Source organism: Heliangelus exortis, chromosome 18 (genome assembly GCF_036169615.1).
Source record: "Heliangelus exortis chromosome 18, bHelExo1.hap1, whole genome shotgun sequence".
In the NCBI taxonomy this organism is placed as follows: domain Eukaryota; kingdom Metazoa; phylum Chordata; class Aves; order Apodiformes; family Trochilidae; genus Heliangelus; species Heliangelus exortis.
The window spans coordinates 10,167,884-10,190,283 of NC_092439.1; the positions used below are offsets into that span (position 1 = coordinate 10,167,884).

The 22,400-nt window shown below is 38.2% G+C and overlaps 1 protein-coding gene across 2 annotated transcripts; it reads right to left on the reverse strand.

Annotated features, from left to right (window-relative positions):
* Window positions 1-1,741: 1,741 nt before the first annotated feature.
* Window positions 1,742-20,889, reverse strand: COPB1 (COPI coat complex subunit beta 1). Of its 2 annotated transcripts, none has more exons than XM_071762467.1 (22): window positions 20,608-20,889; window positions 18,442-18,593; window positions 17,100-17,329; window positions 16,200-16,369; window positions 15,442-15,556; window positions 14,783-14,875; window positions 14,118-14,255; window positions 13,381-13,500; window positions 12,832-12,939; window positions 12,596-12,742; window positions 12,032-12,177; window positions 10,936-11,032; window positions 10,249-10,409; window positions 9,473-9,593; window positions 8,887-9,114; window positions 8,530-8,709; window positions 7,455-7,599; window positions 5,874-5,993; window positions 5,352-5,497; window positions 3,993-4,082; window positions 3,081-3,236; window positions 1,742-2,069 (listed from the first exon to the last, which is right to left on the reverse strand). In XM_071762467.1, the coding sequence occupies exons 2-22, from the start codon at window positions 18,530-18,532 to the stop codon at window positions 2,010-2,012; spliced, it is 2,862 nt and encodes a 953-aa protein (XP_071618568.1). In that variant the 5' UTR covers window positions 18,533-18,593; window positions 20,608-20,889; the 3' UTR covers window positions 1,742-2,009. The 2 variants fall into 2 exon arrangements, with proteins under 2 accessions (XP_071618568.1, XP_071618570.1); XM_071762469.1 differs by lacking the exon at window positions 20,608-20,889 and adding an exon at window positions 18,847-18,867.
* Between the last annotated feature and the right edge of the window lie 1,511 nt (window positions 20,890-22,400).

A 22,400-nucleotide genomic window follows, 5' to 3' on the forward strand; every position in this document is an offset into this window, starting at 1 on the left:
GGTACCTGCACATGCCAGGATGTTTTTCTCTTCTCCAATGAGGACAGCAGATGGTGACTGAAACTGGGCTTGGGTAACAGATACTGGAAGTCATTCTCCTCTAAGAACATCCTTTGCTTGGCTGTGGTCAGACAACCCATCTCACTCACACCAGTCAGTATACACACAACTATGACTCAATCTCTGTTACTGTCCTGCTAATCACAATGTCTTTGCAGAGACTGCAACACTTACTGGAGTCCTCACATTTTCTTCTCTCTTGGTTTTGCTTCAAGTGATTGAAGAATAAAATTCTCCCCCCCATTCCTCTGCTCAAATTCATTGCAACAGTTTTGCTTACCTAAGACCCTTTTTGCTATTGATTGCAATAAGTATAAGGTGTGCACCTATGAGAAAATAGTAAAATAAACATACCCTAACTTTGCAAGTCACATATTTTGAATACAGATTATTTAACAAAAGACACAGCCCTAGGCAGTGCATAGGATCATCTGTAATTGAGATGTGCACACAGGTGTACAGTAATAAAGACTTTGTTACCATTAGGTACACAATGGCTTTGATGTCTAACAGGTTAAAAAATAACTACTTCAAGCAGAAACTATTGATTTTATGATTTTAATATACTAAAAACTTAGAATTGTACAGCTGCATTAGTACAAAGTTTAGCTTTTGACAGTTCTGCCTGTTTTTACAATGGACAAGCTATTTTTACTCTAGCACCTAGCATTATGAAAATGATTGGAATGAAAAGTGAACATAATGCTTATAAGAACAGACCAAAGCTGGCTGGGAATAAGTAGTATTGGGAGGAACAGGCAATAAAATAGATAAATGTCCCTTATTGGCTCAGTTTTTCATTGTACCTCTAGAGCTATCTTTTAGCCAGACAAAATAGCCCAGACTCTTTCATTTCAGAATTTACAGAATTAACAACTCAGTTCTGACCTACTGGAGCAGGACACAGCTGCTCAGCTCCAGCAGCAGGACTTTTCTGCCAACTGGAAGAGTATGGTTGGCTCCAGGGACTCATCAGTAGAATTAATTTCTTGCAGCAATTTAACAAATTCAGGATCAATGTTTAACAGATTCAGCTAGAGGTATTTCCAAGCTAATGGTTGTATGTTTTTATCTTCTGCTAATTTGTGTAGTATTTAGTAGCCAAATGGTGTTAACTGACTTCCACGTCCTGACCTGACCTTAATTCAGTTTTTCCTTTTCTGCAGTTCCTCAGCTTGGTTCAGTCCTTCCTTACTGAGCTTACACGTGTGGCTAATGGTTGCATTCACTGAAAATACTGCTGCTGCTGCCACAGCCTGAATATTGCCTTTGGCTGTCTCTGCAATGTTATGTTACCCATGATAATGCTATTACAAAAGTTTCAGAAACAAAGTTTAAGGTTCTGCTGCTTCATGGAAAGAAATGAATTTTGATACTCTCTTTTAGACACTACAAGCTTGTCTGTGCCAAGAGATTACACTACTAAACCAAGCATTTAGGACATACAGCCTCTGATTTAGCTGTCATATATATATATATACACACACACACATATTTATACTCCCTAGGCATACCAGAGCATTAAGAGTCATGATCATACATTCCCACAATTCAGGCCTAATCATTATTGTAAAGACTTAATCTATTACACACTCCCACTTTCTTAGGGTATCAAAATACCCCTGCCATATATTCCATACTGTTGTAATAATACAGAGTTTAAAATTTACAGACAAAGCAGTACTGGCATAATTTGTTTATTGTACTGTGAGCATCAGTATATTAGAGACAAAGAAAACATGACTTCCAGGACAAAGAAAAAAACCTGGATATTTAAAATTTTGCTCAGTATCAATCATGGAGAACCTATAAATTATATGCTGGAATGCTTTCAGCTCAAAAGCTTGGCTTAAAGTTACAGAACACTGAAGAATATAAGATGTTCTGGATCCCAGAAGCCACATACCTAAGGTTAAATTGTAAAAGACCTGAAAAGACATTAGGTAAATTTATAAACTTGTCTTCTTCTGAGACAGATTGATCTTATCTCCAAGACTCAGGGCCATTCCCTGTAAGGATAAGAAAGAAGACACTCATGACACAAATATCCTAATAGCTTTATCTACAGTAAAACAGAATATTCATATACACAAATCTATGAAGTTACTGACATGGAAGCATTCCCAACTGCTAATACAGTTAAACACATTGTAGTACAGACCTTCTTAACACTAGGTAAAGGCTAGATCTACATATATTACTGAAATAATAAAATAAATTTGAGCCAGGAACTACTAAATCTGTTATGGGTACAAAAGGCAGAAAAACGAAAAAGAAGTTTATCTTCTGAACTCCCACCACTTGAAAGAATGCTACCACTGAACTGATTAACAACTGGCAGTCCAGTTGCTGAAATTCACCTGTTGAAATCTTTACAGTGACATCACATGAACTAAATGGTTTTGTGATCAATGTGAAAATTCTCAGGTAGTCCTCTATTGTACACTGTTTAAAACACTTTTATTGGTACACTGTTGTTACTAAACAGTTCCACGTTTTGTACCTTTTTTTTTTGTTTGTTAGATGGTTCTAAAATCCAAAGCAGAGTCATAGCTCCACCTTCAGAAAATAGTTCTACTGAAAGTTTTTGTGCTTTATTTTTTGTTTTTAAAAAGAAGCAATGAACAGTAATTACATGCATAAAACTTTCTTGCTATATGAATATGAAATACGTAATTTCAAAGCAAATCAAGGATACTGTTGTATTTGCAGTGTTATGGATAAAATCCTCACACAAAGACCTGTTTTATGATAATGCAGTAGGAACGAAGATGCAAAATGTGGTTTTAGGGTATAATTACACCTAAAAAGCCATTCTTTCCCCAACAGCACGCATTTTTTAAAAACTAAGGCTGAAGTTCCTATATTTATCTTCCCTAAAATTTTCCCATTTACCTTATACTAGAAACTAACCAACAGCAAAAAATTCACACACTTTAATTTAGAGTATTCAGTTGGTTTTTTTGTTTTTTTTTTTTAATGAAAAGGAGAAACAGTGTTCTCATGAGAAGCTGTATTACCTGACTCTTTGCTCGGATTCGTATGTGCCCAGTGACAGGTGCCTCTGGTCCAAGGTGAATTGGCTTTTCAATGCTGACATTTGCAAGTGCATCTTCTCCAAAAATGGAACGTGCATAAAGATTGGCTGCCATAAAGCCACAATAACCAGAAAGCGCCTAAAAAAACCACATTTGAACTCTTTAAAAAGGCCAAAATACTTTAAATATATTTAAATTCATCTTACATATAGCTAGGCAGGTATCAGTATTTAATATTTAAACTTCTTTGCATACAGCATTTTTTTAAATCCGAGAGTAATGAAGAAGGTAACAGTGGTGGCCTATTTCTAAAATGAATACTGTAAGACAGGCAATCTTCAACATTTATCAGAACAAGGTAGGAAGGCATTTTATGATCTGATTTAATGAACAGCAAAATGGCAAAGCAGCCAAACAGTAGCAATAGCAATTATACCTATTTTGACTACTATACATGTATTAGCTAATAGCTACCATATACATATTGTATGCTAAAAGCAAATAGCTATTTTACAAACACATTTTATTTTAGAACTAAATCCTAAATTGGCAAAAGAAAGGTAATTTTTGAGACAGAAGGAACTCAGAGCTAGTGAAAAAAGACCCAAACAACTGTATAAAAACATACTGTTCCATCAAATCTATATTACTGCTTAACTACTACAAATTAATACAGCTGGGCAAGAAATAGCTAAAATGATTGAGTAACAGAATTTTGATAACATTAACTTGCTTTTACTCAATTCAGAGAACTCTGCTAAAACTTTGAAGTATAGGCACTATATCATACTGTAAGTAGGCATCTCTAGCAATAGTTCCAACTACTGCTAAACAAATTAAACAGAGCACACAAGCTAAAAAAAGGCTGTCAAGGTCTGCCAGCAAATAGCTCACCTTCTCTGGAGTCAGACATTTCATATTGGTTGACTTCAGTATGTGCTGCAAGTATTCATTTAGATCAATGATATTGGTATTCACTGTAACCTTCAAGGGGAAAAAATGGCAATTACTTTAATTAATATCTTGGGCATTTCTGAAACCATCTCTTCTTCAGGGCTCTATAAAGAAGATTACTGCTACACTCCTTGAGGAACACTGCACTCAGTAAGCCATCTCCAAATCACATTATATGGTGGCATCAGTCTGCCATCCACCTGTTAGAGGGTGGGAATTCCATGCTATGACCATGGTTTCTAAAATGTATCAGGTGATTGTGATATTCTGCTGAACACACAGATTCACTACAGCAAATAGAATACTTCTTGGCTGAATATGGTTTACACATTATCCTAATAAAAAGTAGTAACTAATGCAAAATTTTCCTTTAAGCAGTGATGAGGATTATTCTCATATTTCCCTTCTAGGAACAAGGCTCTTTGGGCTGTGGTGGCTTCCTCAAATTGAGCACTATGGGTCTTGTTTAAATTGCTTTTTAACACATCTTTTAGGAGGAGTTAGAAATTGCTAAGGCTTCACAAATTGTGAAGTAAAATTTATTGTTTACAAGTTCTCTTTGAGGGAAGTTAAATCCACTCTCTAGTGAATACAGGGAAACGTAAGTAACAAACAAGGCTACAGCTTGAGTAAAATATTCTTAAATTATGTTGCTCTGTTGCATAAGGTTATATTCCTTAAAATCTTTTTTAACAGGTCTGTAGCTAACAGCTTGGGCACTCTCTAATATTAAGTTTGCCTAGCATTTTGTTGGTCTTCCATAGCATCATAACCACTCTACATGCTACAGCCATACAAAAAGCAATAAAGTACAAGATGCCTCTACCTATGGGGGTGAGGGGGTGGATCTTCAAAAGGTCCTTTACAACCCAAAACATTCTAAGGTTTTAAATAACCCCACAAACTAAAATTAAAAAAAAACAAACAGTGTAACTTGGAGCTAGAGAGGCTAAGCAGTATGACTAATGCTGCAGTCTCAGCATGTATTATACTTGTTGTTATCTCACCTTTGAGGCAAAATACACAGCAATCACCAAGTGATTTGGACACCTTCTGTATAGGAGGCAAGGATCAATGCCCATGTCTCTTTTCCAAGAAAAAACCTAGTTATTGCATCACTAAGCTCATGAAACAGATAACAACATGATAATGAGTCACCTGAGGCCAGCATGCAGTGCTGATATTGAATCAGGTTCATATCATAAGAGATAAGGTTGATGTAATTACCCAGTGTAGAAAACAGAATTATAACTCATCCACAAAAGCCCCCAATAACATACAAAAAAAAATAAAACTAACTTTGTTTTCCCATTCAAATTCTGCCCACATCTGTCTGAACTCCGCATCCGTACAAGCAGCAGGCTGGATGTAATCCATGATGTCAATGTGAATATCACTGAGCACCACACAGTTCCTGTCACTGGCTGCTCCAGAGACGTCATACACTGCAATATAACACACAGACCACCTTAAAAGCTTCAAAAAACAGCAATTTGCACTAAGTAAGAGTGCTCAGTTACCATGTCAGTCAACAACAGCCAATACTTGCTCCATCTGACTGCTGACCTCTGTCCTCTTGAAGCTCATTTTGAATACAGAGACTTGGGCTCAAGTATCATGCTGACAGTCATGCTAAAGGTTGCACATTCCACGATGATTTTAAAGTAGAAGTGATATAAATTTTTGAAAATAATATCAAAATATTAATATATTGTAGACCATTCAATTCTGTCCTTCAGTATGAAGTGCTTCAATTATTTCTGTGATCATTAAGAAGTGATAGACAGTAGCACTAATTTGCACACTGAATTGTTTACTTACCAATATTACCAAAAATTATTCCATTTTCTGTTGAAGCGACTTTGACGTTAGCTTTGATGTTGGCAAAATCATGGGGAGCAAGTGTAAGAGGAGATGGTTTTTCCACAAGTTTCAAGTCACCTGTATAAAGAAATTGGGATACAAGGATCAAGAAACATTACCAGTACTCTATGACTTAGCTTTTGGAACAAAATCTTTTATTTTCTTGTCATTCAATTCTAACGTCTACAGAATTGCACTAAATACCACCAAAAAGATAGAGGTTGATTTGGGATTTTTTTTGTTTGGTTGCTTTTTTTCCACAGTTTTCTACCTGCAAGACAAAATAATTTACATTATATAAAAATTTCAGCTAAAATACTTGTGTAGACACCCAAATCCCAATAAAAACAAACGTAATAACCAGTGTAAATGGGCTTTAGATTGAGTCTAGTACTAAATTTTTCAACATTCACTAAATGGTTAATTCTACCTTGTGTTTTAATCACTGACAATACCTAATCCTAGAGTCAAGAATCTCACAACCAAAGTTCAATATTCAGCATTACATGTGCTAAGCTATTTATAAACAGGTCAAAGTATCACCTTGATTTTGAATGCAACTGTTCCCAGGGAACAGTAAGAGGTGTATTTTCCCTAATCCTTTAGCAAGCAATTGTGAAAGACTCCTTATTTCTATCAAACTGTGCAATTTGAGAACACAGCATGAACAGCATCAGCTTTACACACACCAGTGATGCTTCCAATCAGTTTTTGCTACATATCCAAAGACACCAACTGGGAAATACAGAATTCCACTTTACTGAGCTGATAAATAGAAAATTGCAGCATATTAAGTAATATATTAATTTTATTTATCTGCATCATTATTCTGATCAAATGACTTGCAGAAGATTAGAAGAAGGTAATCTACCTCCACAGTCATATTTTATCACGTCCACCTCAATTCAAGGTATAGAAAATGCATTCTCCTACTATGCTGTAAACATATTTCAATTCCTGACTGTAAAACCAGAAGACAACTACTAAGAAACTGGTCACTGTTCTTGGATTATCTGCTCCAGTCCCCCCCCTAAATGAAGTCAGTGAAGCCTCAGTACTGTTCAAGCAAGCCTCTGGTCCAGGCAATGGTTTCAGCTGCATAAATGCAGTATTTAAATACTGCTGACTGAGTGCAGGAACCACACAGGGCAGATGGCTTTCTGTTGCCTGACACTTCCTCCATAGCAGTTTGGATTTGGTCCTCTTGCTCAATGGTAAGAGCACAGTGGGGAATAAGTATACCAAAGAAACTGTCCTTATTTCATGAAAAAGGGAGAAGGTGAAAAGAAATACCATTTTTCAAGTGAAAAAAAGCATGAAAGTGTTCAAAATCTCACAATGAAACCAACAGATAGTATTATCAGTGTCAGTAGATAAGAGTTTTTCTTTTTGGAAGAAAAAAGTATTTCTTTCAGGCATTCAGAGACATCCTTCCAAAAGAGCAGCTAGATAGCATAAATTTGCAAGTATTCAGAAGTCTTTCAGAACCCCCTTACAACTCGATGCCAATGCCCTTTGTTTCCATCAGTAATTCCTTACCCAGAGTAGCCAGTTCCAGTGTGCAGTTCTGCAGAGTGTCACTGGTCTGGTTGACCACAAGCACATCCAGCACAATGTCATACTGGTTAACATGGACATATGCTTCTGCATAAACAGGATCTGAGAAACCTGTCAGCTGAGTAACCTGTGAGAGGAAAGAGTTTAAGGTATTTCTCTTCTCATAAACCAGCTTAAAACATGGAATCACGTCAAATAATGCCAAAAATTAAGAATATAGTACAATCAAATCCATTACTCTTTAATATGAGCCTCCAAATCAAGTAGGTGTGCAAAGAGCTGCTAGTTTCATACAACTAACTTCCTAGTAAGAAAAAAATCTTGGAAAAGACTGCAAACAATCACAAGTTTTGTCTAGAAAACAGTATTTGAAGTTACAATGTTTAGGAAACTTAAGGTTGGTGTGTTAAGTCTTCCAAAATAAACAGATTTCATCAGCTTATAGATAAAGACAGTAACTGTCTTTATTACTCATACAAATAAATTTAATTGCATCCTTCTTTCACGTGTCCTTTTGCATAAATACTACAACTATAAAACCTATTCAGAACTGAACTTAGGCAAGTTCCTAAAACATGGATTGTAATGCCATTTATTCCTTAAGATCAGGGGGACAAAGAAGTACTGACTTAAAATGAAAAGGTAATTTCAAGCAGTAAAAAATACTATTAAGGAAGAAAAACCTGGGTTTTTTAAACCTTAGCCAATTAATGAATCAAGCAATTTCTTCTCTGTGGACCTTCTCTGCAAATCCTGGTAGCCAGTTGCAAAAAAAGGTATAAAGAGTGAAGAAAGGATGCACTGCACTTGGCAATAGGGTATGGCAGGCAAAGAAAGGGAAAGGAGTTCTTGTGATATCTCTGCTCTCTTCCCTGTGAACCTTACCTGGGCCCTTCAGACTGGCAATCAGTCTTATTTCTGCTCCACTCCCATCAGCTCAGCACTCTCCAAATCAAAGCAACTTATCCTTCCTCTTCCAATGTGAACGTAAGAACTTTAAACACAAGGGCTTTCCTCTTTGTCCTGATCCTAACCAGAAAATATGTGGTGTAAATACCTTATTAAGTTTGGATGCAAGAGGATCTGCAGCCTCTTTCCTCTGTGTGTTTCCCATTGCTGCAAGAAGGCTGAGCTGAAACTGGTCTTCCTTTGAGCTCATTTCATTTTTAGCAGTAAGCTGCATGAAGGAAATGGGATCGTCCGGCTGAACCGTCACATTCCTCTTCTCAGATTCTTTCTGCAGGGAGAGAAATATTCAAGAATTCACAATAAATGCCACTCCTTAGAGTAGAACCATTGTCAAATAATGCTGACTTACACATGGTCAAATGGTGACATTTCTGGGACCTGACTGAATGCGAGAATCCATAAAAAAAATCCAAGAATTGATGGTTACACACTTGTAATAGCTCACCTTCTGGGAAAGTTTCTCCTCTTCTAGCTTGGCTGACAGCATATGAGAGAGGGACTGCCTGCATTCTTTGTTGAAAATATCATTCATGAGAGGAGAACATTCTGACAGAACTTTCAGACACAAGGAAATACGATCCACATCATCATCTGTAATTGGCTTCTTAGGAAGAGAGGACTTTCCCAAATGCAGAATAGTGGCCATCAGCAGCATAGCTTCTGCAATAAAGGACTGAGAAGGAGGACAAAGTAAAGAGAATGGAAGGAGATCATTGCATTTCACACAGCTTTACAGAAATGCCTCTGACTTACTTACATAAACATACACTTTAATCTGCTCAGATATTTCATTATATGGTTAATTTTTTTTTTTTAGTACTTATTGTCTAGAAACCAAGCAGCATGATTTAGAGACTGTCCAGATAAGAGTGGCTGGAAAGCAGTAGGCCCTGTTTGTTAATCAAATTATTATTATCCAATCTCATAAATGACAATTAACTTTGGACTTCACCCATCTTGGAACTGCTTCAAAGAGGGGCAGCAACCAGCCCTTCTAGGTAACTACAGGGAAAATGCAACAAATGACTCACATTTTGTTTCTTCTTTTCCTGAACTAAGGACACATATCTTAAGGCAATCTTAGTTAAAGTTGTAGCAAGAGAAGCTGCAACAAAGAAATCGCCATCAAGCAGGAATCCTCGTAATGGAGGTCTGCAAAGACAAAGGATAATCAGAAAACTATCTTTAGATGGCACTCCTTAGTCTACTTGTCTTCATAACTTAAAATCATACTGTACAAAGATTGAAAGGGCTCAGAAGCCTTTTCTTTCCCTCTAAAACAAATTTTCCAAACACAGAGACATTCATATTTCCACACAGAATAGGGAATGAAGTGAAAAGTGTAATGGTTAATAATTTCATTGTGGCTCCAGGATAATGCCCAGTCAAAATGAAGCAGCCCATCTGCAGTTCTGCAGTTCTGCAGGAAATATAGCATCTGTTCTAGCTATCAATGAAAGCAACCTGCACAAGTAATAAATAGTGCAAGGTGATAAAGAAAAAAAAAAGTTTTTATCTAAAGGCAACATTTCTGTATCCAACTGAAACTGTGAGGGATTTTATGTATAAATTACAAACAATCAGCTAGAATTCAGAGAATCATAATTATTATCTCCTTTTTGATATGCAGTAAGCTTTGATTACAAATGCAAAGCAATTAGTCGGCTTCATATCATCTACCTGGAGTAGTAACTTGAAACAGGGAATTACCTCAAACACTAGAACACTTCAAGAGAGAGAATACCATTTTTAAAAATGAAATAAATTAACTAGTTCACTCCTGGCCCTAATATGGAATCTCAAATACCTGTCTTCTTCCTTTTTGGCAGGTCGGGAACTACTGAGAGCGCTCTGTGTTGCATAAGTGCCCATCTCTGTCACCAGTTTCTGGGCTGGACCCACAGACACCTCCTCTTCAGGTTTTAGCTCACCAGCTTCTTTCTTGATTTCTGATTCTACTATTGGGATCTAAAAACAAACAGCAAGACTTGTAAAAATTACTATTAAAAAGATCCTCTTTTTTCTGTAGAATGTTTTAATGAAATGTATTTGCAGTGTTAAGGTTTTTATGAGTAAAAGGATAATTACAGTGCAACCGTTTCAAACAGGCAAATATCAATGCACAAAACTCACATTAGAATTCTCTCAGAACAACCCAGACTTAAGGCACTCTTAATTTCTTGGTGGATATAAATAAACGTTCAAGTTTTTAAAATTAAGTATTTTAAAGCTGCCAGAATTTTCTGAAATAAGGAATTTCTCTACTACGCTCTTAACAGATACCACTCATTCTCCCTATATGCTGGCTTCAGGTGTGCTACTAAAAAAAAAAAAACAAACAAATGCAAAACCCTAACTAGTTTTTACTTTGGATTTTTTGTGCAGACACCCAGCTGCATTTTACCTGACTTTAAAAAAAATACCTTTTCCTTAGAAAGAAAATACTGCATGATAGCAAGTAAAACCAGAAGTCAGTCTAAAAAAGTAAACACACCTCTCCAAGTGATCTGCGAACTTCTGTCATGACACTCTGTATGTCTTCCTTTGTGCTGCAATATTCTCCAAGGATCCATAAAGCTCCTCGATAAATCCTATGAGAAGAACAGTAACTTTAATCATGCTTTCACCATCTTCTCAAACCAGTATGAAGGAAGTGATTTTTGGTCAGGTAGTACAGGCCAGCCTTGACAAATTCATCAGAACACAACTGCAGGTTTGCTCAAGAGCTATCATCCTTTCAGCCTTAGTAAGCTAATGAACTACATCAGATGAGATATATATTGTCTGCAACAAAACTATTCCCATCTTTGTTAATCTTGATATTAACAAAACTAGATTTCATTATGCTCACAATTAAATATCTGTACTGTATGTGAATAAAGTCAGCTTTAATTTCTTCAGTTATCTAAGACAAACTAAGTTTTCCTTCATACAGCAAAAAATATCAAAAATGAGAACATAAATTAAGATCAGGGAAAAAAATTGCAAGGCTTCAGAGGTTTTTTCCCCCCACTTAATGAAATGGCAACAGATACAGGATTCAGACTTTCCTGTGCATGGGAAGAAATGCAAAGTGATGGTGACCTGATACACAGAAGTCCTCGTATGACTTAATTTTTGCAAATCCATCAGAAAATGAAGTTTTTAGTGCCCTGATGGGTACCAAAGAAGCTTTGCAGACTGCAGACCCCGGTCTACACTAAACTGGGTTTCCTAATAAATATACAGTAAGTACAGTGCCTATGTGTACAATTTTCTGCTGCAATAATCTCTTAAGAACTGTTTTTAAAAAAGTAACACTTTAGAGCCAGCTTCCAACAGCAATGCTACCCTTTAACAAGTGGAAATACAATTATCAATCACATCATAAGAAGAGAATTTAAATTTATTTTCTTCATTTGGTGCAACAAATACCCAATACCTCTCTTGTACAAGCAGGCAAGAAGGAAGCTGTACATCTACCCTCAAAACATCTCAACTTCAGTTATTCTTGTGTGGGGGTTGCAAGGATTTTGGTACGTATTGAATGACAATTTACATTCAATGCAAGTGAACCATAGTGTGTGTTTGATACCATATTTTGGACTCACTTGACAGATTTAATAGCATGAAAGACTTCGAGCATCTTCTCAACAATGAGAGGTCTGAGGTTATCAAATCTCTGGATTGCTTCCCGCACAAACTCCAAGACATCAGCAGCTGCAGCTTCATTGTTGTCACTAAGAAACTCCATCAGCTAGACCAAAAAGAATAACATGAGCACAAACTGCATCAGGGCTAAGTTTGTACAATAGTATTTTCCTCCTACATTCAATAAACTTAACTGAATATATATCACCTGTTATACAAAGCCAAAGTCAAAAAAACTTCAGTACATTCCAGTTATTATAATCCTAAAGTTGTTTTTCTAGCAATAACAATTATTGCACTTTTAAGTAAAGGTTCTCCTCAGCTCACCTTCTTCAAAAACATTTAAAAATAAAGTCTCAGAAGACAAATACTGACAGCATCTGAAGTCCTGCGTTTCTTTAGGGACTGAAAAAAGTATTTCTTCACATGAAGCCACTATTAGAAATACCTCAGCTTCAATCATTCTCCAGGTTTGGCTATAGCTGGAACATATTTAATGACAATATAATCAAACATTTGCATACCACTGGAATAACATTTGCAGCCATGTCTGGGAAACGAACACTGCAGGAATGCAGGGTACGGACAAGCAGCTGTCTGTACTTGTCTGTGTCTTCATGCTCCGTCACGTTATTGGTTTTAATGACTTCCTTCTTCAGAACAATCACAAGCTGCAGAAAAGAGCAAATAAAATTGAAGTCCCATATTTTCCCCAAGAGAAAATGACAGTGCAACAAAATGAAAGTAACAGGTATTTTACCTCCTCCACATTTCTTGAAGAGACAAGATCCAGAGCTAGCTGGAGGGTTTTTTTGCGCACTTCTAGATCTGGGGTACTCAATACTCTGAGGATGTCCATAACTAGATCCTGACAAAACAGCAAAATAGTAACTGCTTTGTTGCTTTAAATTACTTCCTTTTCATACAGATCTAATTTTCAGTCCTGAATGATTTACAAAGACTGTTTGGATACATAATACATTAATTGATGACAAAGCAGCAAGATACTCTAGGCACAAGGAACTTCAGAGTGCTCATTTAATAGTTTCTACATTGAAATAAAAGTCCACCATTCAAGCTACATCATGAAGTCTTAAAATCAAGACATTTGCCATCATTTATCTTAAAAGATGATAAAACCATCAAGTCATAAACATAAAAGTTCATCAAATATGCTTCTACCAAAAACACATCAATGGAAGATTTAAACTTCAGAAGTATGTTTTCTACACATCCCAACACCTGAAAGTTTCATTTGGAAAAGAAAAGGTTTCAATAAGCTTTCAATAAAAAGAGGCAGCTCACATACCTGTAACACTCGTTCATGGGAGGGATGCTCCTTTAATTCAATCAACCGATCCAACACAATCAGTTTCACATTATTATCACTTTCTTTAATTATCAAATCTATGTAGCACTGGGCAGCTGCCTGAAATTAAAAGGATCAAAAACATTTTTAAAGTAATGAAGAGGAGAAGCAGACAAATTCCTGAGAGAAATTCAGGAAAAGACACATTCTATTTAAAGTGCTTTACTCAAAATCTAGACTTGAATACTCTATTTTTGAAATTTCCATACAAGTTCAAAATTTCCATGTGATCTCAAATAATGAGCTGTACAAATATAAATATAGGAATCCAATGTCAAACAGTAATCCATGCAAATTTTCACTGCCTTATGTTTCCACCCTGGTCTGAAAATAGTAATAGTTACAAGTGAAGAAAGCCATTCAAACTCTGCAAATATTCAGCTTTAGTCTGTTTTGCTAAGTATGCCAAGAAGACTGCAGGTTGGTACCAATTGCTGCTCAATAGACTGCACGGTACTCAGGCTTGTCCCCTACCAAAGTAGCAGGTCTACAAAATAAAATCTCAATCTTTTTTGTGCACAACTTTAAGAGATATTTTAAGACAGTGTTCCACATGTGAAGTGTTAAACATCCATACTCCTAAAGCCTTTGATCTTTCAAGGATCAATACACAATATACAGCATTCATTCGAGTGCACCAAAAACTACCAAAACATCTGAAAAAATCCCTTTTATACCTTGATTGCTGTTGGTGCACTGGAGAGTGTAACCAGAGTACCTGCAGCTTCATACTTCACTGCAGGACTCGAGGATTGCAGCAAGTTGTAGATACAGCGAATAAACCGAGCTCTCTCTGATGGATTTGCATGACAGACCTGGAAAAGACCAACAATGCACAGGTGGCACATAAAGAAATCAGAATATAGCAATTCTATAGCTTAACTGTTCCATTATCTTACAATAAGAAAACTAAACAATGGGTGGCAACATTTTCTAGGGATAAGATGTATCATTCACAGTCGTAAAAATCCAATTACAAAAGCTATTAAAAAGCTGTTATTGACAATTCTGTGCAACACTACAAGGTCTGAAAATCTCAAATTGATAGGAAGGGCACAGCCTCTACCAGCTTCTGTAGCAGATGCTCTGTGTAGGTCCAGGAAGAACAATCTGATAATACACAGTCTACATCACAGCAAATCACAAGACCTTGCTCTGTACTGTGCACATTTAAACAGTTCATTGTTTCAAGAGCCAAATCTTACTCAGCTCTACTAAATAATCACATATTCCTGACAAAGACTAAATGTTAGTTATAATGCCTCTTCCAGCAGTGTTTTAAAGCAGTCCAGTAAAATCTAACATGTACATTTATTTTAAATGTGCCACATTTCACTTTTACCTTATAAATTAGTTCCACAATAACCAACTGCAGTATGTCACCAAATGTCTGGACTTGGTCAATACAGGTACTCAAATAATCCAAAGCTCGATCCTATACAAATAAAAGATAAAAGCAACCTAAATAATCCCAAGTTTGCTACTCAGTTACATTTTAAACTGAAATACATTTTAAAACTCAAAACACAAACCAATATATTTAAAACAATTTATGGAAATACTGTAAACCTGAAGAGCAAACTAATCCACCCAGCCTCCTGATGGCAAAAAGAGACAAAACTAATCAGGCACAAAAGGCAGTTGCATGTAGAATAGTCCAAAATGCTAAACAGAAATGATCATTTCTTTCTCATGTGACTACAAAAGCTACAAAGCAGTAGGTAATGGAGCATTTATTCATCTGGATAGGCTTACTTGCCAAAACTAACTACAGTTTTCAGCACCTTCACCAAATAGAGTAATTCTCCTTTAAAATTTAGACAGCACTGAAGACATCCTTTAAGTTTTTCAGTTATCAAATATTCCATAAACAGATTAACATTATCACAAAAGATTTTTCTGTGAATATAAATAGTTTATACTACCCACAAACTACTGGCTAGTTATTTAGCACATTTTCAAGTATTTAAACCAAGCAAGCTTGAGGACAAGTATCCTTACCTGATCTGCATGAATTAGCATCATAAAAGCATTTCTTTTGCAGCTTGCATCTTTCTCATTCACCAAGAAATCATGGATCAATTCAGGAGCATCAGGTATAAGATGTTCAAAATTTCTTTAAATAAATAATTTTTAAAATCACAATTAAAAGAACATTAGACCCTAAGGCTTAAGTGCATATGCTAAAGACAAACTTTTAAAAAAAAAAAGCCACAAAGCATAAAACAGTTGGTACATAGCTTTTCTGTAGCCATTTGAAACTGTGAACAGACTCAAGGAGCTTTAAAAATTGTTTATTATCATGACAGCTAAGACATTACCACATCACCTACTTCTGCTTAATAGTAACATTAAGCCACTGTTTTGATAACAACTGCAATAATGTTTAGTATGTAACTGCAATACAGAGAATGTCTCATTTCAAATAAATATCTGCACATTCATGTAAGGATTCTTTTATATTTGTGGTTGCAAAGGAAGATTACTAGTAACAACATTTAGATCATTAGGAAAAGCATCTGCCCTAACAATTTAACCTGCAATACAAGGACCTCAGTCATACCTGAGAAAGTAGCAGCACTGCCTTTTGCTTTTCCAAAGGAGTCCATTGGATAAGAGAAGAAAAAGCAAACAAACCAACCCCCAAACACCACACCAGTGATTGATACATGTTTAGGAGATCTCAAAAAACTCTCCAGATCACTGCAGCTAGCCTGGGTCTCCTGCATTGACAACACTGAATGGCTTCTGGCATTTACCTGTAAATGGTGTAAATGGCAAGCACCGCGTTCCTGCGCACGTAGCTGTGGCGATGCTCCAGGCAGGCACGGATGGCCGGCATCAGGGGCTCCAACAGCTCTGCTTCCTTCAGCTTACAGAGGAAACGGAGGGTAGAGCCTCGGATAAACTCATTTGGGTGCTGAAGATCCTAAAAGCAACAAGAAACATAACTGAAATGCCTGTCTCTTCAGCCTCACTGTTAAGCTCAGAGGAATGCACTTGGTCGCCTTCTCCCACACTCAGCTTTCCCATGACACCCATCTTAAAAAACCCACCATGAAAAACCTTCTTAAAGGACTGCTGTTCTGCAGTATCTAAAAAAATGTGTATTTCTAGGAAAAAGAGCTTAAAAAACCTGGAGCTATTTCTCTGCATTACTGCTTTCTCTGATTAGTAGGGCTGTGCAAGTTCACCCTGCAGGAAATTCTAGCACACTGGATACAAACCCCTAGTGTGTTTTAGTTCCATCTGCTTCCAACTAATTCCCAAAAAAATTGAAGGACTTTATTATCTTTGTGAAGGAGTGTCCCAAGTGGACCAAGATAAAGTTTATTGGAAAGACAGTGTCCTTTTATGCCCCATGGGTTGTCCCAAGACATTGTGAAGACAGTAACTAGGTTACCCCTCAACCTTGCAGCTTCACCAACTTGGAAAGCAAGAGCACTAAATTTTTGCTAAGCTGTAACTGTAGAACACATGAAAATCCCTTGGTAGTACATCTGCTGGTTATCTACCAGTATTCAGCTGACTGAGAGATAATGGTAAGGAAGCAAATGCTGAGCATAAACCATTTTTGCATTTATTAAGTAACAAAAATTTCTATACTTTCTATAAAGACCCAGAATAGGAACATAAGCACTGAAATGAAGACAGGGCACCTTTCTGTACGCATCGCACACAAGGATCATTTCCTGCAGGAGCCTGCCATCTGGAGTGGTCTTTGGCACAATCTCCCAAAAGACAAGCAGCAGCTTTTTGATGGTGTGATCTTGGAGAGGCAGCACAAAACGGATAATGGTCATCAGAAGCCCAGGCAGCTTTTCACCATTCAGAATCATGATGATCACTTTCTTCAGTGCCTCGGTCTTCAGCTTGACATCTCCTTTTTCTAGAGGAGGAGGAAATGAAGCCAAGAGGGCCAACATGTCACAGGTAGTTAAACACACACTGATATGCAGTGTCAGAAAACATAAACCCCCCCTCTGAAGGAATGCATTACAGCATACCAGTAACATTCACACCCTTAGTGCTACTGGAAGGATAAAGAGGAAGCAAGAGACATTTGAAGAATAAGCCTGTAGTTCAGACTTCATTCTAGGATCAACATACTGCAATTAACAGATTTCAACCAATTTCATGACTGCATAAAATTGATTTGTTTGAGCTTATATTCTAGGAAAGGCTACATTCACACCCTTAGTGCTACTGGAAGGATAAAGAGGAAGCAAGAGACATTTGAAGAATCTCAATGAAGTATCTCAAAGCACACCAAACAGAGTTTCTCAAAACACAGCAGAGGAATACACACATTTCAAAAACCAACAGAACAATATAAACATAAAATTGATTTGTTTGAGCTTATATATTATAAACAATATTCTAGGAAAGGCTACATTCACACCCTTAGTGCTACTGGAAGGATAAAGAGGAAGCAAGAGACATTTGAAGAATAAGCCTGGAGTTCAGACTTCATTCTAGGATCAACATACTGCAATTAACAGACTTCAACCAATTTCATGACTGCTTCAATCTTAAATTTCACAGCCTTTCATACCAGGACACAACAATGCACACTGACACCATACCTATACTGAACACTAATAATTCCATCTTCACCAGAAAAATACAGGAGTGCACTTAACAAGTGATAAGAGAACTTGTTCCTTATCACTGTATTACTTAGAGCTGCCTGAGCCTGAACAAGTATTCCTTCAAACAGAAAGGGATTTCATTTTCACACAGACTGAGGAGAAAAAATAAAAGAACCAAAAAGCAAGACACACAAACACAATGAAGTATCTCAAAACACATCAAACAGAGTTTCTCAAAACACAACAGAGGAATGTACAGATTTCAAAAACCAACAGAACAATATAAACATAAAATTGATTTGCTTAAGTTTATATATTATAAACAATATTCTAGGAAAGGCACAATAAGAGGATATGAGAACAGTTCAGGTAAAATGGAGTATCCTTCCCATCACTGTCCATTACTTGCCTAGGTCATTTTTCAGGCTGATTTCAGAAGGTGGTTCTGAATCCATTGGAACATTGATCAAGGTGTAGCACACGTTCTCTGCAGCTGTCATGGTTCTTGGTTACAAAAGTTTTCCCAGTAGAAGAATTATTTTGACACAAGGATCAGACAACCTAAAACCAAGCAAACAAAACCACCCCAGAGTTAACAGATTAGCACACAACATGCAAATATTTCCTAAACTGAATTAGCAACTTGGGATTGCTGGGTTCCTGGAGAAGGCACACTGAAAACTATCAGGGTTTTTTAGCACTAAAATATTTCTGTTATGAAAAAAAATGAACAGGAAAATTCCCAAAGAAAAAAAATTAAAGAAATCTTTACAATACTTAGGTACAATCAGAGAAAGCAGGAGTGTACAGGCACCTCACTTCAGCTGAATGGATGCAGCAGCTTTTCCGTCATCTACTCAGTTGGAATTAATGATCTTTAAGGTCCCATCCAAACCAAATCATTCTATGATTCTATTCTGTGCTTTCAGGGCAGCTCACTTTTCTTCCAAGTTGAATGATCTTGAGCAGAGACATCCCTCCATGACCTAAAGCTTTCAATAATGTGCCAATTTCAGAAGCTATTGTCTGGGGACATCACCTTTTGTCTGTGTACACAACTTCTGAGACACAAACCCTGTCAACTCTCTGCTCCTGCCTTAGTTTTGAAGCACTAAGAATAACAAACGAAATCCAACAAACTACCAAACACCAACTCCCATCCTGGTTAAAAGCACCACCCCACAAATACCTCTGAGAAAGAGCAGGAAGATGGGACATGGAGCCACAGTGTTTATATGAACAGGTGAAACAGTACACAAGCTGGTACTGGGTACAAAGTACATTTTCTCACCAAATGGGCACCCAGAGAACCTCGAGCTGAACAGTGAGCAGGTAAATTGCACTCACTTGGGCTGTTACCTCTTTCTATGCAGGAAAACAACACTGTTAAACAAGTACCATAACTACTATCCCCAAAAATAATTGCAATACATTATGTTTGTTTTTTTTTATCAAACCACCTCTTTCTGCTATGAATACCATATTTTTAAGGATTACATTCTTTAGCTTCGTTGTTTACAATTATCTAAATAAACAACTCCTGCTCATTTCTGGAAACATGACTCTTTTCTTGCCTTAGCAGCAGTTTTTTTCATACTTTTTCTGTACTGTTACCCAGAACTCCTGCCTCAGAGTCCTGTAGCTACCACCTTCCTCTCCAGCAGTAAGTCACATAGACCATAAAATAAATCTTTGCAAAAAAGCAGATCAGGCTCTTTACCCATGCAAAGAACTCAGCTGCAGAAAGTCTGAAAAATCACAGCCAAACAGCTCTCTCAAGCATTAAAACGTGGAGTGCATTTTAGACTCTGAAAAGCAGCTGGGAAAAACAACTCTTCTAAAAGGCAGAGCTGGGAGACTTTGGAAGGAAAAATCATAACCAAGCTTTCCTCCTTGCAGGGCACCAAGCCACAAACTCAGTTTAATCTTAGAGAATCCACCCAGACACAGAAGGCTGTGCTGCTCTGCTTCTCTGGCAAGTACCCGTACATGGGAAGTGGAAGTTTCGCAGTTCATACACACAGGAGGACAACGAGCCTTGCCCTGCTCTTTAGCTGTGCCTTGGAGAGACTTATAAACTTGGGTACCTTATGAATCAAAACCCTGACAAGGTATCTTTTCATTGATGCACAACCCATAGTATATAATGTAAAAACGCTTATTAAAAAATACCAAGTAAATTTATAACCACATCAGGGAGATACCTCTCTTAATTTTCCAGGTAACCACTTTTAGCTGAGGTACAAAGCTTAAAATATTTCGATGTCAGCTTGCCTGCCATTCCCCGGAATAAATCCAGACCTCCAGCACCGCACCACCACAGCTCCTCTCTGGGAGCCCGCGCCACAGAGGCACCCAAAAGCGTGAAACAGCTCTAAGCCCCCGCAGGCCCGTGTCCCCCCCTCAGCGGTGCCGGGGCTCCCCTCAGAGACCCCTCAGGAAGACGCCGGCGGGGCCGTGAGGCCTCGGGCCTGCGGGCCCCATCAGACCGGCGCCACCGCCACGGCCCCCACCGCCCTAAACCTCCCCCAGAGCCCCGGCGAGACCGCTGCTTCTCAGGCGCAAAGTTTCGTACCCGCTGGCGTGGCGGCCCGGTCCGGTCGCGTCGGGCCCGCTGCGGAGCTCTGCCCGCGGCGCTCCCGCTCCAGCGATGGCTGACGTGGAGCCGCTCCCTCCCCAGGCCACATCGAGGGTACGGCGGCTCAAGTGGGACACGCCTCCCGTCCGCACGGAAACGCGAACGGGGCCTTGAGCGCAGCCGCGCCAGCTGGAGGGAGGAGGGCGCGCGCTCGAGCGCCACGAGGGCGGGAGGCGGGGCAAGGGGTGGAGCTTTATCTCTGACGTCACGGCCCATGTTACGTCACCACTGCGCGGGGCGGGGCGGGGTCCCCGCGGAGGCAGGAGGGAGCGGGAGAGAAAGCCCTGGGACGGCTTCCGGCAAAATGGTGACGAGAGGAAAACCAACAAAGGGATTTGGGAGGGGGGGAGGTGGGTGGGAAGAGGAAGAGAAAATTAAACGGGGGAGAAAATTAGAAAAATAAAGAGGAAATGAAGGAAAAATGCTAGCGGGAAAATAGGAATAGAAAAAATAGTAAAAAAAAAAAAGTAACAAAATTTTAAAAATAATGGAAAACAAAAGAAATTGAAGCAGCTTTGGCATGGGCAAACATTTAATGCTTGAGGGAGCCTTTTGGCTGTGATTTTTGAGAATTTCTGCAGTCGAGATCTTTGTTATGAGTAGAGATGATTGTTACGATCTGCTTTGAGCAAACATCTACTTGGTGGGCTGGGACTCGCTGCTGGAGAGGAAGGTGCCAGCTGCAGGACTTTGACTTATTATTTGACTTATTATTTCCAGAATTGACTGGGTAACAGTGTGGGAAAAGTATGAAAAAAGCTGCTGCTAAGGCAAGAAAAGAGTCACGTTTCCAGAAATGAGCAGGAGTTGTTTATTTAGATAAAGCCAAACAGCCCTGACATTACTGTTTTGGTAGTATTTTCAGGATTGAACTATTTAAATTGATTCAACACCAAGAGCCTGTTCAAAACAGCACCATGCTTTATTGATTTTTAAGATGCAAGCTTTTAGTCTCTTTTAAAAATTACATTAAGAGGGATATCAAGTGCCTAGGGAAGTCCACCCCAAAAACTTGCTTTGTATCATTTTCAAGGCATTCACTGAGGAAGTATAAATTAAAAAAAAAACCCAAAACAACGCCAAACTCATTTTGCTTAAAATACAGCAGTGCCACACCTATTTTGCACCTCGGAACCACCAACTCACTGAGCTTCCCTGCCAGACATCCATCAAGAAGTTGCTGTTAGTCCCATATTTTGTGGCATTCAGCTTGAATCCAAAGTGGCTCCATGAGCCCTTCATCAGAGGAGGCTGAAGGTACAAACCCCAGTGTGTCTGTTTACCCATCAGCAACACAGACCCCAGAGCTCAGGGACCTCTAATGGCAATTTTATGTGCTTCCATTTAGGCCATTAGTGAGCTAAAAGCCCTTGGAGACCCTGTGGCTGGCTGATGGCTCTAAAGAAATAAAGTGATTCATTTTGGTCACATGAGCTGGGATTTAGCAAAGCTGATACCTCAAAAAAACAAAGCACAAGCTGGTTGACAGCTTCATGCTTATTCCACCTACAGTGCTTCTTTCTCATGAACAGCTGGAAGCAGAAATGTCTTTTCAAGTTAAGCTTGATACAGTGACAAGAAAACGTGGGCAACCACACTGCATCCAATTTGTTCCACAACTATTTTGTAGTTTTGTAGGCATTTTTAAGCCCTCTCAGTTCAACAGTTTCTAAAAGCACCACTTTTATATACAGTAAGTAAATAATGACATTGACAAAAGGTCAAATACA